Raw genomic sequence first — 17,681 nt, forward strand, 5'->3', positions numbered from 1 at the left:
GAGTATGAGACTAACAGGACTATTTGCATTAGCAAGAGCTATTCACATGAGTAAGAGTTTGCAGGATCTGGACCATGTTTTGCCATTCCTCCCTCTGCCCCCATACATATACACAGAAAGATATATAGTGCCAGCAGATCCATGGGGTGGGGTGGGGGAACATGCTGCACTCATTGAAAGGTGCCAGAACTACTGCTGCTGCAGCCCAACTACTCTGGACCCCTTCCCTTCCCCCTGGAATTTCTATGGTTTGTAAAAGCCAGAATTTAGCCCGTTCTTTGTCATGTCATGAAGGAAAAGATCTACAAACACATATGGCATGTTCATTTTATTTCTAGTTGTACGTGGAACATATCTTGCCCTATTAGTCTTAAGATGCAAGGTGAAGAGGGGAGCAGCTTATGTCCAATCAAGTTCAGATAGTAAAATAAGACTGCGACAGAGGGAGTCAAGATTTTCAAGTGCTGGTAGAAAGCAAAGCCTCCCATCAACAGAAAACTCTGACTTCTAGCACCAAAGGGTTAATAGCAAAACAATTTTAGTTTCTATGATACAGTTGAAAATGCTATGAGAGATGGCAAATACAAGCTCCCTCGCATGTCCTGTGACACATGAAAGAATGAGATACTGAGAAGGATACAAAGAAATATTTTAGAAACAATATGCCTAAACACAAGCAGGCCACATTCCTTTTATAATAAACAAGGACCATACACAAGATTCTTAGCTTGTGAACTTACAGGACAATGTTATGAGTGGAGTTACAGCTGCAAGCTAAACCAGTCCATCTGGTCAAATTAGACCGCACGAAATAAAAATTGTAGATTATTTTGCTTTTTCTAAAGTAGAACCATTTACTGTATGTAGCTGGTCTCCAGTTACTTGCTTTGAAAAATCCGTATGTGGTAAATACCCTAGTCCAACAACATGAGATAAACTCTGCTTTAGATAACTTCAGCAATGAGTCTCTCATATACAAAAAATAATGTAGTTTTGTTTTAGAAGCTATTTGAAACTGAGAATATTAGCGAAACGAGAATGTTGCATATTTTAACAAAGGGTTTAAAACAAAATAATTTGCATGGTTTTTACCCATAAAATGCAAATCATTGAGATATTCACAGGTAATCAAATGCATCTCAGAACCATATGTTTTGTAATTATTCTTAGTTGGACAGACAGTAGAATGTGAAAGAGTGTGAGTGATTTAAAAACATGAAGGGAATGTCAGTTTCCACCTGTAATTTTGTAGCACAGCAAGCTAAGTAGGAAATGGTAAAGGAAAGAATATAACAATAGGCAGAAGTGCTCCTTCCAAGGCTAGGAATGTGCTTCTAATTATATTTTCCCATATTCTTTTCTTTTAGCTTTGTCTTTTTTTTTTTTAATAGCTACACATAAGCAATGTAGGATCAGATATTTATGAGTAAATGTTAAGAAGGATATCCCTCCATTTGTGGGCACAGTTTGTGCAGGCACAGCATGAAATTGTGTATGCAATCTGAATAAATGCCCTTCGAACTTCCTCATTTTCACCTGCAATTGGGTAGCTAAGAGGTGCAAGTACTCAGATCTGTGCCCAGAGTTCAACTTATGGTGCAAAATACAGATGTGAGTTTTTTGGGCTTAAATTGTGCTCTCACAAAAGGAAGCTCTCTACCTTCTGAAAATAACACTTGATAGTCTGTGGGCCAAAATTTCAAAGTAGGTCATATGGGGCACCTGGAAAAATGCACATGCACCTGTTGTGCCCCTCAAAACAAAATGTGTCCACAAGCAAACGGGAATTGTGTGTGAGTAAAACTGGCCACCTACCCATTTATACATGCAATTATCTGTGTGAATGCCAATGAAAGCTTATACAGGCCAAACTATTTACTTCTCCTTGGAAAAGTTGGTCCTCTAAGTAATTTTTTCATGTTAATTTGGCAAATTATTTAGGGCCCAATCCAATACCCACTGAAGTCAATGGACAGACTCCAACTGGTATTGGATCAGGCCCTTAGGCTCATGTCAAGATTAAAGCTCTATTAGTACTGGCTAAAGCCAAGACTAGTGTGGCTAGTGTACACTCATTGTTCTTAAAGGAATACATGTGAAGTTTATTGACAGCATCCAGTTACAGAAATGATTTTCTTTATGGATAGAAGTAGTTCATTCAATGTTTATAATTGTTTAACTATTTAAAAGCTGTTTATCTTAGATCTTACATTCTTCTTCGAGTGCTTGCTCATGTTGAGTCCATTCTTGGTTTGTACATGTCCACGTGCACTGTTATTGGAAACTTTTGCCTTATTGGTATCTTTAGGGTTGGCTGTGGCACCCTCTGGAATGCCACACTCATGCGTCAGTATATTAGGTGCCCCGGCCATACACCCTCTCAGTTCCCTCTTACCACCTGTGGTGGTTGGTCGGAGCGCCTCTCTTCCTTGCCTCGCAAGTGGTCAGCGGTTCTTTCCCTTTCGATTTTGTGCATTACAGGCTCGGCCCACGTCCAGCAGGTCCTACTGGGTAGAAGAAAGCCCTCCACTAGAGCAAGCTACCTGGCCAAATGGAAACAATTCATGTGCTGGGCCTTGGCCCAAGGGGTTAGGCCTGAGCAGGCTGCAGTCAATCCTGGACTACCTTATGCATTATCAAGTTCCAGAGCTTCTCCCTTTCATCAATTAAGGTCCACTTGGCTGCCATATCAACCTTTCACCATTCGTTCCAGGGCAGGGCAGTCTTCACTGATAACATATCCGGTTCTTCAAAGGTCTGGAGCAACCCCCAGGTCCAAGACCCAGTCCCTCCATGGGACATCTGGTGCTCGCACGGCTCATGAGAGCTCCCTTCAAGCCCTTGGTGTCCTGTTCCCTTCTTCTGGTCTCCTGGAAGGTGTCATTCCTGATGGCAATATCTTCTGCCTGAAGGGTCTCCGAGATTAGGGCACTTACCTTGGAGCCACCCTTCAGTGTTTTTTCAAGGATTAAGGTACAGCTGTGGCTGCATCTGGCTTTCCTATCCAAGGTGGTTTTGCAATTTCACACAAGCCAGGACATATTTTTGCCAGTCTTCTTCCCAAAGCCTCATAAGTCTGAGGAGAAACGTAGGTTGCACTTCCTGGATGTCAGGAGAGTGCTAGCCTTCTAGATTGAGAAGACCAAGCCATTTCGCAAGTTGATGCAGTTGTTTGTCACGGTGGCAGGTAGGATGAAAGATCATCCAGTGTCCACCCAGAGAATTTACTCTTGGATCACTGCCTGCATCCAATTTTGCTATGATTAGGCAAAGGTGCCTCCAACGGCGATTGTAAGCGCTCACTCGACTAGGGCGCAAGCTTCGGCAGCAGCCTTCCTGGCCTATGTGCCAATTCCAGATATCTCCAGGGCCACCACCTGGTCGTCCATTCACACGTTCACATCTCACTATGCACTTACCCAGCAAACTCTGAGCCCACCTCCAGGGATACTGCTTGTGAGTCACCTAGAATGGAATCGACATGAGCAAGCACTCAAAGAAGGAAAAAACAGTTACCTTTTCATAACTGTTATTCTTTGAGATGTGTTGCTCGTGTCCATTCCATTACCTGCCCTCTTGCCCCTCTGTTGGAGTTGCCATCAAGAAAGAACTGAGAGGGGATAGGGCCAGTGGTGCCTGATATACCGAGACCTGAGTGCGGCACTCCAGAGGGTGCCACAGCCAACCCAACAGATACCACTCAGGCAAAAGTCTCCAACAACTGTGCACGTGGGCATGCACACACCTAGAATGGAATGGACATGAGCAACATATCTCAAAGAACAACAGTTATGAAAAGATAGGTAACTTTTTTGGTAATTAGTTTACCCAGAGAAGAACTCAGTGGAGCTTGGTCACTGAAGCAAAACCAATGAAATACCTTTAGACAGCAAAAAGCTCTATTTTTGAATTGGTCTATCTCCCTAGCTATCAGAAATACTGGATGCCCCATTAGTCCCAGTTAATGCAGGGGAATCCAGAAATTCAGTTTATAGGTGGGAAAATCTATTAATCTCAAGACACTTTACAGTGAGAGAGAAAATAATGAGATAACACTTCACAGAACTGGATACAGTATGACTCTCATACAGACAGTAGAGCAAAACACTGCAGAGAAATTGTATGGAGTAGAAAGAGCAAAAGGTGTAATTTAAGAGCAGCAAGGAGGTACTGTAAATAGATATTCTTGCATAATATTAGGCTAAGAGTAGAGATAAAGGTGGCAAGAACAAGCAAAGGGGAGAAGGGGTAGGAAGGTTAGTTACATGGATGACTCTCAAGGGAGAGAGTTCCAGGTACATGGGACTGCAAAAAGCAAGTAAATTATCCCCAACCAGAAAGAAATTACAGAGAAGATTTTAAGATGAGAGAACAGTGGTCAGAGGAGTAGGTGGATAAAAGATCGAGAGATTAAGTCCAGGGGACATCTGAAAAGTAGGACAATTTTGGCATGAGTTTGGAAAGTGTGAGAGTTATCTAAAGACATAAAGAGCTTCATCTCAGGCACTCTGAGAATGTTAGTGAGTGGCTAGTAAGGAAGCTAGTTTATTCCCATGTGGGAACATTTCAACTTAGGAAATGTGCTTGACTGAGGGACCAATTTGATTGGCTAAGTTTCCAATTCATGGCATTATGGGGACACGTGCACATCCTGGAACTACTTAGCTCTACTCATTTTTGGCTTTTCCCCCCCCCTTAATGGGTACAACTTTCAAAAGCTGGCACAACATGTGACAATATGCATCAGTAAATTGCCTCACTTGCATGCACAAACAAATTATACACACAAGTGGGTATTTGAGTGCACAACTCCTCTTCTTAGAAGACTATATTTGTTTAGAATCAGTAGTCAATGTTTTTCATGTATAAAAATGTTCAGTAATGTACCATTTTTCCTAAACCTCACCTTCCTACTCCATATAAGCCCCTCTAATTTATTAGTATTGAATATAAAGAATAGACACTTATTTGCTATTTGCAGATATTAATAGAGCGTTATACATGTATCAAAATTACCCCCCAATTATATGAAATAGAATAACATAAGTGCTTTTATATATACTTTCACTAGAAAAGTAATGTAAGAGAAAGCTGTCTGGCATATACTTATATTTAAGTAATCATGTTTAAAAAAAAAAGGCAAAGTTAGATGTCCGGGATAATTTTCATATTTAAAATTGTTGTACCCTTTTCTGACTTAATGCAACCTGATTTTTCTCTGGAAAGGTATTTTTCCAGTACAGTATCATATATCCATGTGTACCCCTTTTAAACATATAAGTAAATACATAATTCAAGATGCTTATACAAACTTTATATACAGTATGCTGCTATTTTTATGGTATTGTGAATCTGCACAGCAGGAGCAACTAATATTTTGGAAGCATTTACTTTAAATAAAAATAATAAGTTTACATATAGAATTGAGGTATTTGGTTGATTTTTAGGTTTGGGGTTCTTCTGGGAGACATAAAGCAAATTTTCAGTGGTGTTTACCATTCTCATTGCTATAGTTCATCAGCATGCCACAAAAGACAGTCAAGAGCTTCTCATTGGCTGGATCTGTTTTACTGCACAGTGACCTTAAATGGTCTACTACAATCTGTGCACCACCTGCATGGTCAACTGCACTCCTGCCCTCATCTGTAAAACAAAGAGTTAAATTTAAAAAAATAAAATGAAAAACCACCTTAGCGTTCCAAACATAACCACAAGCATTCAAAAGATGACGTTCTTAAACAGAGTTAACTGTAATCCCTTCAGTGATGTCAAATTTATTTACAAGGCCACTTGTGGGCCAGATTTTAGACCCTCCTACAACAAACGGATTGATCAACTGGTACTAATACTTTTATAAATAACAAATTCATTGTTTGAGTCAGAGCCACAGGAGGTGCTAATTATTAATACTTTGAACATAAGTAGCATTTTTCTATTGAAGGATCTCAAAGCACTTTACAAACACTAATCTGTATACCATTGGGAGGAAAATTGTTCTAGCCACTATTAAAATTGATAAATTGAGTCACAGAGAATAAAGTAACTTGCTCAGTTCTGCACAGCAAATGAAGAACAGATCCAGACACAGAATAGGGGAAATAGTGAGGATCTTGTTCCCCAGTCACTAACTCTGTTCACTAAATCCCACTGCCTCCATCCATCGTTTTTTTGCTTTTCCACCCTAAGTTTAAAATCATTATGAAGATTTACTCTGAATTTCTAATAGGGTGAAATGCTCTGAGCCTTCATGTATAACATGTCAAATTCTTCATATCAATCTCTCTCTCTAACTAATCAGCTTTTAAAGCATCGGTGTAGGAAGCAAAGAAAAAGGGTGCTTTATTAGTGTTCAACCGTACCACATTTTTTCTCAGATTAGTAACCCGTGGCATACAGCATTTGATATTCTAAATAGTTGGTTCCCAAATGTGGACATGTCAAGATGGGTTATAATTAGAGCCTGTTGGAAAATATTAATGAAAACAAAATCCTGATGAAAAAGCATTTTGCCAAAAAAAAAAAAAAAAAAAAGTTCAGTAGCATTTTCCCCTTCAATTGTAATTGATTTCTTGGGCTCTTTCTCCCCATTCTCCCACCCACTGAGTTCTTGAGATCCAGGCTGCAAGGTCTTCTCCAGTAACAAATCCTCCGTACACGCAATATGAAATTAGATTGCTCAGATTCTGAGAATGGATTTCCACTGTTGCAAATGCTCCAATCTACTGTAAAAGAGGTTTTAAATCTTTTAGTTCTTGTTGACACTAATTCTATAAAAGCTCTGTTTGGTCTTTCAACAGTGTGCTCAGTAAAGCAAAGAGGAGAAGGCTGAAGAAGGGAGAATGAACTCTTGGTGGTGGGCAACAGAACAGCTGGTTGTCTCAGGTTTTCATTTTAGCCCCACGTATATGGTGTTTTGCTGAATAACAAAACAGTCACACTACATACAGGCACAGTAACAAAAGAAGAAGGAGAGTAATGCCATTGTGAACTATTTCTGTGCTGATTAATGCCTTTGGAAGAATGACTCCTACCAACCATGGAAATTCTCTTGGAAAACTGAAAAAATTAATCTGGGAGTCAAACTAAGTGTGCTTGCAGGGACAAATCTATGACAAGCAAGGAACACAGCAAAAAGGGTATGTAAAACAAACAATCCCAAAACCTTACTGAAGTGATGAATGGAGGACTGAAACTGTAATGAAATCCCTGTCCAATACAGTAAGGCAACACAGGCTTTATTAGGTACCAATGGGTGGCCACATTTACTGAGCCAGCAGGGAAAACACTCGGCTGTAAGATTCAAACATTTTTTTCTTTATATACCCAATTCCTTAGGCAGTATCTTTCCAACAACAAAACAATTAAAAGTGCTTATGTAAAATATGAGAGTCAAAGTGAGTGTATAAAATGTTAGGGTTTCATCTGTGTTCAGATTAAAAGGTCAGAATTCTGATCTCAAACGGGTGTAATACACTTGAAATGAGTAGAGTTAACCAATATAAAACTCCCTTTAGATAAGAATTAGGCCAAAAATCTGGCTCCATACCTTGTGTATCAATTTACATACAAAACTTGAAGACAGAAACAGGTAAAAAGTAGGATGAGTTCATTTATTTTTGGTCCCTGCTAAAATAATTATGGGCCACATCCTCTACTGGTGCAAATTTGCATAGCTCCACTGAAACAATGGAGCTCTGCCAATGTACACCAGATAAGGTTCTGACCCCATAAATCCTTCTATTCCATTCTTCCTCTGATATAGAACAGAAATTAAGAACTGAACACTACCAAACTTTTAAATATTTAGCACTCTTCCACTTGAAATGCTTGACAAAATTAACTAATCCTGTCAACATAGGGTTACCAGATAGCAACTGTGGAAAAAAAGGGACAGAAGTTGGGGGGGTAATAGGTGCCTATATAAGAGGAAGTCCCAAAAAATGAGACTATCCCTTTAAAAATGGGACATCTGGTCACCCTATCCCAACATCCTAATTAGGTAGTAAATAATTACCCTGATTTTACAGATAGGATCTTGGTTTTCCTGCCCCCTGCACACAGCTCAAATAAATAAGGGGAACTATGCAGGGAGTTTAGGAGTGGAGGTAAATCACAAGGAGAGAATCTCCTCATCTAGGAGGCAGGATGCAGTGCATCTCTGCAGCCCCTACATGCAGGTTTTGGCTGGTAGACCTGTATAGTCACAGATCCCCAGGCCACATCCCTCCTCCACACCAGTGGCCGGCTGTGGAGGCCTCTTCAGAAGTAACCAGGTGCAGCTGCTTCTCCACCGTGCACTGAGCAGTAGAACCATGGTGGAACTGTAATTAGGACCTCCTGTCTCTTGCTCCCTTTCCATGCTCAGGAGGACTGGCACAAAGTGATTTGCCCAAGGCCACAAAAGAAGCCTGTATCAAAACTGGGAGTGAACTCAGAAGTTCGTCACTACCAGACCCTACAACACATTAAATCTCAAATTGCAAAGAAAAATATCATACTCCAGATTCACCATGCTGTTTTGGTGCTTATTACAAATTCCCTTCCCTCTTCCTCACTCAGTCTCTAAGCCACAGACTTTGCATGTACGCATGCTCACTAAATCCCAACTCATTTACCGTCAACACAAGCTTGCCTCACACTATAATGTCTTGTTCTCGATCTGACTGCTACTTCACAGTTTAGCACTTCTGAGAACTCCCACACTTGAGGAGCTTCCAGTCCTCCAGTAGCTTGGTGCTGAATTTTTTTCCTATGTGACTTTTTAAAATAAACATTTGCTATTCCTGTGAGCTTAATGAGCGAACAGCATAATGAGTGAATTCACATCTCTGCTGAATATGCATCACTATAGCTCACAGAGGGTTTTATACTTTTTTTTTTAACGTAAGTTTAGTGCTATTTAAGGATGCCAGACTGACAGTTTGGGAGACTGGAGTATTATTTCTCCCAAGAATGTGAATTGCACAGACCTACTGTAGTACAAGTAATTGCTTCATCAGTGTTCTTCAATCCTAACCCTAAGGGACCATCTGTAAGGGTGAGAGAATAGTTCAGTCTTCCTGCTAAATGCCTGGCCTCACTGCTGAGTTGCTCATAGGGCTTTAGTGTGGATTAGGTTTTCATGTGGAACTCAGACATACTACGCATACTTACCTATTTCCCACAAAAGGAGAGCCCCTCAAAATCCCCCTTCGGTTCACTTTTGCCTGAGCTCATGACAGTTTATCATAAAGATTCTCCAACCAGGAAGCCCCAGGTGCAAAGCGAAATTGTCATAGATCATGGGATTAGCACAACTCTCAAGTTGTATGAGAAGAAAGGGCCAAACAATCCACTTGTATGGAACATGAATCTCGGTGATTGTTTCTGCCAAATTGTTCCACTGAAACGGGGAAGGGGAGGGCGTGGGAATTTCTGTGAAGCTGTCAGAGGGTTTAGGCCATGTACAGCTGTTTTGTGCCTCTGAACAGCTTTCAGGGTACCCCCACCTTTAAAGGACCAGGCTTTGAACCCCATACACTCCTTTAGATGGGGATTCTAATTAGCGGTGGGGGACTAGTATAAATGAAACTTAAGAATCAGTATTAACTGATGGCAAAAATCTCTGCCAGGCAGAGGAGGTTGATGCAGCTGTCCTCCTCTGACCCTGGGCCTCTAAAGCCCAATTCTTGCAGAGAGAATGGTACAGAGCTTGCGTTTCCCTCCTTCTCTCTCTGCTCAGATCAGCTGCCTTCTGCTCCTCTTCATTCATGAAGGTAGAAGGGAGCATTTGACTCAAAGAAAGGAAGAGTTTAACCAAGAGAAAAAAACAAGGAGTGACAGTACACTCTCACCGACCTTAAATATGCATAACTAACTATAAGTTATGTATAAAGATTAGAAAATCTGTCACTCATTTTCTAGGGAGTTTAATATATTTTCAGATATTTGATACATAGCTGGAAATGAAAATCCAGGTACAATTCACCTTTCTAAAATGAATCCCTAAACTCATAATCCCAGAAGGTCAGTGACATGAAGACTTGGAATTAAACTGCTCCACTTTGCATTCCTTGGAGTCTGACTATATCATTCTCTCCTTAGCTTCCTGCCCCCACTTGCTAAACCTTGCAATTCAACCAGCCATGCCTATGGTTCATAAGACATGACAGAACAAGATGAAGTGAAAGCCCTGGTTCAAACTATGAAGGCAGGATACTAGTGTTATTCTGTTTGAAATATTTGTGCCAATATTTTGCTTATTAACATCAGGGTGAGTTTATTGCATGTGAAAACAAGGTTACAACAGAACAGAGATCCAGCCAATACAGGCAGGTGTTAGGAAGGAGTTCCTAAAGCAGTTCATCTAATGCAGCTTAATCCCAGCTTGTCTTAGTTTTGCTAACACCAGCCCTGGGCCTTTCTTTAACATGGGGTTTGAGCTATGCAAATATGAATGTTTAAAGATGCAGACATACCCATCTGTCATAGAATGGAACAAAAGCATTTCTTATTAGTGTCCCTATCAGGATATTAAATCCAGGCCTTCAGAGGCTGAAGGATAGCTCAGTTCGAGATAGCTCTGAGAGATCCTTCAGTCTGTGACTTTATTGAGGCATTTGAGTACATTGTTCCAGTTCTTTCATTGCTCCAAGGTTTTACCTTCTTAGTTTTTAATGTTTAAAGGAAAACTCCAGTTACTGGTTATGATCCTGCAGATTTAGGCCCTGATTCTGTAGATTTATATGCATAGTTAACTTTGGGCACAATCAGTCCCACAGTGTATAAGGTTCAGCATGTGTACATCTTTGCAGGATGAGGACCTTAGCTGATTAACTAAATGTTTGCCAAATAAAAATACTGAAAGACATTTTTAAAGCAGATTTTTTTAAAACCCCATAATTGATTCAATATCTTCATTCAGTGAATTGGACTGTTTTCTCTCTTAGTGGGGGCTGACATTTTAATGATGCTTCTCAGCATCAACTCAGTTTGACGATACAAACTAATGCATGGAACAGATTTGTCTTTGTAAAAGCACTGGAAAGCAAAACAAACATAAAGTTGTTAGTATAAATTCTATAATTTTAAAAAAATATATTTGTGTGTCACATTTAAAAGCTGCTTAAAGGGACACAGATAATTTAGGCCCAACATTTTGTATTTGTTTATAAAAAAAAAAATCAACAATACAACCACATTTTACAAAATCTAATATTAGAAGAAATATTTTCAACATTCAACAATAAAGCATTGAAAATGGCATTCTGTTTGGATTCAAACATTTCCACTGCAGAATTTGCAATCCAAACTGGGCAGAAATATGGTAGTATAAAATTGGATTAAAAACAATGAAACTGACTAATTTCACTTCATCTTCCAAGGCACCAATCCCAGCAATACATTTGCTTAACTTTAAGCACGTGAGTACTCCCATTTAAGCATGTGCTTAAGAGCTTTACTGGATTACTGCCAAGTGCAAAAGTAAGCACTGTGACCACAGAAAAGTATTTTACATTTTAAATATTCTTTTCATTTAAATATTCTAAAATGTTCTTGGCACGGATAAGACATTTAATTATAAATATATAATTTTTAATTTGACATTCATATTTTTTGGTATGAATTCAGACTTTACCTTACAGTTATGAACATTTCTGATTTCCATACCTTCTAATGAAAAATCTGATCTTTTCTGTCCTTGATTCATATCCTACAAAATTTTATTCATCTGACTAATCGCACTGATTTAAATGGGACTGTTCACATGCTTAAAGCAAATGTTTTGTCCAGTTGCCAAGAAGGCAGCTTCCTGCAGAAATGCAAATTATGATTTTGGTATATTTATTACACTTTTAAATTCATTTACTCTGTCATCAGATGTTAATGAGTAGAAAATATCTTAAATTACATACTGTTGTTTTCCTTTAAGGCTTCAGTTTTTCCTTCCTATGACTCCATTCTTCTTCCTTTATGATTCCACCTCCCACTGAAGGAACATGGAATTAGAACCTATCTATCTTTGGATACTTACCATTGCATCATAAAAATCTTTTTAAAATGTTCAACATGAACTGCCATTGAGATACTACAGTGATGACCAAATTAGAAATCCCAGTAGATTATAGGGAGCAAGAAAGCGAGAGATACGATAGAATTCTTCTTACATAGGCTATGTTTTTTCTTTCCTATCTCTTATTAATAGGGACATATTTACATGATCTTTTTCTGAGGCATTCATCTGCTCCTGCTGCTTACTCCTCAGCTGAAGTTATAACCCTCCGTGACATCAAAACTGGCTGCTGTGGAGATAATTATGATGTGACATACAGGAGATTATGACTAAATATGGGAAACAAACAGCAGGAGCAGAAGAAATCTGAAGGAACAAAGATTCTGTTCATGCAAATACCTCATAATTTTAAAAAAAAAGGAAGAAAAGTTCAGAAAATGTGGTTGTTAAATGTATGGGGCAGATTCTCAGCTGCTGTAAATTGTCATAGCTTCACTGACTTTAATGGAATTATTTTAGACTCCCATGTTTCCCATGAGATATAAGAAGCTAGACTATTGCAGTTTTGTTTTAACATTTGAGTCCTGTGTTGCAACATTCCATTTCAAATTAAAACTGTGTGTGTGTATAATTTTAAATCTTTGTATTCTGGGCCTCATGTATTCTGTGATTTCAATGCTACAGAATTCAACCCTGCTACAGAATTATGCAGTAGATATAAACTTCACTTTTTTATAAAGAAGTCAAGCTTCAGAAACTAGCTGTTTTATTATTCTGAATTAATAAGAATATAACAATACCTAGTTCTAACATAGTGTTTTTCATCAGATGATCTCATAACGCTTCACAATGCATGCTGCAGGTCTTTCATCTCCTTTGTGTAATGCTTTGTTGGGGATGAGAGGTATCATCATGATGTTTGGGCTAGTATTTTTTGAATGACTTGAGAAATGATTTTTGGGATGGCTCTTGTCTATATGTATTGAATTCCCTTTCTCTTTATTTTATTTTATTCTCTTTACCCCTTTGCTTCTTTAAAATTCACGTAGAAGGCCCAAAAATCTTTTCTTTTATATATATATAAAGCAAGGGCTGGGTTCTGCTTGCTTTTTACTGTAGAACTACTGGTCTTTCCTATGCTGTTTTTCCAGGAAATACAGATAACTGGAAAACTCAGATTTATGACAACCCTGATACCAAGAAAATAAAATCTGATTAAGTAGATGGGAAGGGATTTTTTCTGAAAGTTTTACAATTTTTTGTCGGTGTTTTCCTCTTTGCAGGTTACTGTTAAGGGATACCCATCACTAGCAGAAATTTTGGCCCCAGTGAAGTCAACAGGAGTTTTGCCAGTAGGGCCAGGATTTCTTTATTAGATTCTGCAAATAATACAGAGGCCCTGACTAGTAGCGTGTACACAGGACTGCAAGCTGGGAACTCCTGAATTCTACCGCTAGGTCTGACACTGGCTCCTTTTGTAGCTTTGGAGAGTCACTTTGTTACTCTGCCTTAGTTTTCTCAATTGTAAAATGAGGATAATATTTACCTGCCCCACAAGAGTGTTTAGGGTTAATGAGTTAATGATTGCTAAGTACTACTATGTATATGCATTTTGACATGCATCGGGCATGCTCAATCTCTTGCTGATGCAATACTTCTGTTGCAGATGCATGGAAAAATTTCCCTTATAATCATAACAAACTTCTAGCATCTGGTACATGTAAGAAAAGTTAGAGCTAACAGTAACATGGTCTTGTAGGGTACAAAGTGAAACTGCAAGGCAAGCTCTGTGAGCAACTCCCAAACTGTTGGTTGTTCACAGAAAGAGTTAAAAGCTCATTAACGGGTCTCAATTTCATAATTTCCTTGAGAAATAGATTAATGGGTGATATTTGTACTTTATAAGATTCAGTACAAAACTGGAAAGCAAACATTGCCACGGGATGCTCCCTGCTGTTATGTAAGAGGTGATCTTCATGAAGATGATTTGACAAGTAGCCTAAGACTGTCAATACAGGTCATGTTCTAGGATTCTGCTGGTTTTCCATATGGTACTGAGAGAGGTTATGCCATTTTCCGCAGTCAATTTAATTTGTACACTGTCTCCAATATGTTATACTTCTTAAGACTGTCTCTCTCTGCTTCAGATCCTGAAATTAATTTCATCTCCTGATCTTTGGAGTATTTTTCCATGTCTATAATTATCAGTGTGAAGAATTTCTTATTTTCTGTACTTTGGCTCTTTCTGGCAATGGAGCTGTGCTATATACCCAAAAGAGAGGGAGATGAACATATACCATTTGTTGCAGAAGTAGGAGGAGCTTACCAAGAAGTGGCATAGTGATGCTGCTGGCATAGTGATGGTGGTCACACGGGGTGCAAAAGGAAGAGAACTATGTGCCAGAGCACATATCTGAAATTCAGCCAGGAGTCTTGAATTCTATAAAGTAGGTCTGGGGCGACCAAAAGTGAAAGAATGGATGACTTGTGAAATGAGTAATAAGAACCAGTTAATTTCCTGCCCAGGTCAGTAGATGAGTTACCTAACAGCTGTTAGACAAGAGCCTATGTGATATGAGTTGGTGGTTTGCAGTAATTAATTAGGCAGGGGTCCATGTCCCCAAAACCACTTCTTACAGTTGATAACATTCAACCTATCACTCTTCATAAAGAAGCCAAGGATCAGATGGCACAGAGAGTGAATTGCTCTCTAACCTTCAGAGAGGGTTCCTGAACAGTACTATTGACACCTATCATGGTGTGGCAGGGTAGGGAATTTTTCATTTTCCATATCTGTCTTCTGGAAAGAATATTTCAAGCTCCATAGCTTTCACTCTGACACCTGCTACAAGGATTACATTTCTTTTAATTTAAGTTTTAAAAGCTAGAGGATTGAGCAAGTATTTCTGACTTTATATAATCTATCAATACAGCTGGATGTTTCAGACACATTTAAAAACGAAAGCTAAAGGCCTGAGCAGGGAAGACTCAAGACTCCTGGCATGAGTCATGCTAAAGAAAGATGCCTGGCATGATTTTTGCAGCTCTCTCTATTTCACATAAGCCAGTGCTCTAATTTGTATATTTCAAATAGGGCTGTCAAACGATTAAAAAAAATTGCAGTTAATCGTGAGATTAAAAAAACCAGTTGCGATTAATCGCAGTTTTAATTGCACCACTAAACAATAACAGAATACCAATTTAAATTTATTATAAATATTTTTGTACGTTTTTCTACGTTTTCAAATATATTGATTTTAATTACAACATAGAACACAAAGTGTACATTACTTTATATTATTATTTTTATTACAAATTTGACTGTAAAAAATAAAATAAACAGTATTTTTCAGCTCACCTCATACAAGTACTGTGGTGCAACCTCTTTATCATGAAAGTGCAATTTACAAATGTAATTTTTTTTTTTTACTTAACTGCACTCAAAAATAAAACAATGTAAAATATTCGTGCCCACAAGTCCACTCAGCCCTACTTCTTGTTCAGCCACTCACTAAGACAAATAAGGTTGTTTACATTTGCAGGAGATAATGCTGCCCACTTCTTGTTTACAGGTGTTCACATGGCACTGCTATAGCCAGCGCTGCAACATATTTACTTGCCGGATATGCTAAACATTTGTATGCCCCATCATGCTTCGACTTGTAGGCTCTAAAATAGCAACAACCACCATGAGAATAGTCTGATCATTTTACAGGCACTTCACCAAGCTGCCTATGCACCCTGCTCTTTCTCTCTCCAGTTTCCAACCAGCCTTTGCTGAGGTTAGAGACAACCAGATAACTGTGGAAGCCAACTTAGTTCATTAGTGAATGTTTTAACATTGTTAGTTGATTTTACTTCCCCGCCCCCTTCTTATCCCAACCCTTCTTATCCCATGGATCAGGAGGAAGGAGAGACACCAAGGACTGAGTGCATTATCCTTCTGAAGGCTAGGTTCACGGGAACAACATAAGCCTAACCAAAGGTTGGTGTGAATCCATCCAGCATACTGATTCTCATTTTGTAACACTGGAGATACTGACACACTGTCTCTGCTAACCCTAGGAGGTTACTCAGGGAAGATAACATAGCCTACTGAATGTTCTACCTTTTCCAAGACCCTGCTTTAAGGAGGGTCTGGAGACAGTTGTGGCAAGGGGATCACTTGTGTTGTGTGATCACTGAGGATGAGGAAGGGGGTAAAGAAGGCCCAGAGCTGATGCACAGATACAGGGGCTTTCCATGGATATCCCTGTGCCTCAGTGTAGGCGGGCTACTCACCGCCGCGGCGCCTCCTGCTGGTTTTTCCGGGGAATTAGCTCTCTTTCAGCCCGGAGCGCCCTCTGCAGGCCGGTGATCCCCCTTTTTCCTATCGGCCCCGTGTCCCTCCCAGGACCCGGTGCCCCTTTAACTATAATTGGGTCTCCCCTCCCAGGGGAACCCCCACCCTACTATCCCCACTTTGCCTCAGTAGTGGCCACTGACAGTCATGGTCTAGCCCCACACCCTGGGGCAGACTGCAGTATCAGCCCACTCATCACAGGCACAAGGGGTTTGGACCTGCTGCTTTGTCCTACCCCTGGGCTGCCCTCTGCAACCCCCAGTACCTTTGGCCCTTTGCTAGGCCGCAGCCTGGGGCTTTCCAGGCTGGAGCTTCCCTAGCTCCTCAGCCTGTCCCCCAGCCCTGCTTCACTCAGGTACCTATCCTCAAGCTAAGCAGCCAGGCCCATCCCTCTCTGAAGGCAGAGAGAGACTGTCTGGGCTCTGGCTTCCCTGCCCTCTTATAAGCCCCAGGGCTTCAGTTTGGGGTGTGGCCCCAGCTGTGGCCACTTCCTTACTCGGCCCAGCTTCCAGAGCCACGCCCCTCAAGCCCTGGCAGGCAGCATTTCAAGCCCCTCCGGGCAGGAGCAGGGTCCACCCTGCTACACTCAGTATCCGCTGGGTTCTAGAGCAGAAACATAGCCCATGCCACGGTGGATGCCAACTGCTCCCCCTCCACTCCAGCACATGCACATATTCTCGTTTGGAGAAAAAATGTGAGGAGATCATTAGTTTTCCTTCATTTCCCAGAGACCCCCAATCCCTGCCAGTATTCCCTGAACGTGGTGCTAGGTATTACTGTGGTATCTCCAGGTGAATTCTCACTTGCACAAGGTCATACAAGAAATCTATGGCAAAGCAAAGTGCAGAACCCAGATTTTCTAGCTTCAAGTTCCCCATACAACCACTATATCATACATGTTCAGGAGTATGTATACTTCTTAATGGATCATTGCCACGGGGAATGTTGATGAGTTAACTCTCGTCTTTCTGCAAACCTTCGTCTAGCAAAGCAAAACCAATAGTGAGATGATCTAACAGAAACAGACCAGTGACGCCAAATTCCTATGCTGCCTGGAATTTTATATATATGATGATTTGTCTATTTTTGACTTCCAAAGCTACTGAAAGAAACTGAAGAAAGTGTGCTGTAGCACAATCTGTAACTTAATACCATTGATTGCTAGAGTTAATGGTGGAAGATCACTTTTTGTTCTAATCTATTCTTAGGTACCTCTCTGCACTGGCCAGGGAAATCATCTTTGCTCCTTTCTAGCATAAGCTATGTTTAAGCATAGTTTGCTAAATAACATGCTTTTCCTGGGCAGTGCAGACAGGTGCATTCAAATCCAGGAGGGCAGCAAAAGAG

General features: G+C 40.1%; 1 protein-coding gene across 8 annotated transcripts in view; it reads right to left on the bottom strand.

The window, feature by feature from the left end:
• RAP1GDS1 (Rap1 GTPase-GDP dissociation stimulator 1) overlaps positions 1-17,681 on the bottom strand; it is a 181,808-nt gene that overhangs the window by 31,252 nt on the left and 132,875 nt on the right. For 6 of the 8 annotated variants that reach the window (XM_045017542.1, XM_045017541.1, XM_045017539.1 and 3 more), the window contains one exon: positions 5,497-5,643. The exons of the other annotated variants lie outside the window; for them this stretch is intronic. In XM_045017542.1, the coding sequence (XP_044873477.1) occupies positions 5,497-5,643 (147 nt within the window). The remainder of the gene's footprint in view (positions 1-5,496; positions 5,644-17,681) is intronic. 8 annotated transcript variants of the gene reach the window in all.

This window comes from Mauremys mutica, chromosome 5 (assembly GCF_020497125.1).
Source record: "Mauremys mutica isolate MM-2020 ecotype Southern chromosome 5, ASM2049712v1, whole genome shotgun sequence".
In the NCBI taxonomy this organism is placed as follows: Eukaryota; Metazoa; Chordata; order Testudines; family Geoemydidae; genus Mauremys; species Mauremys mutica.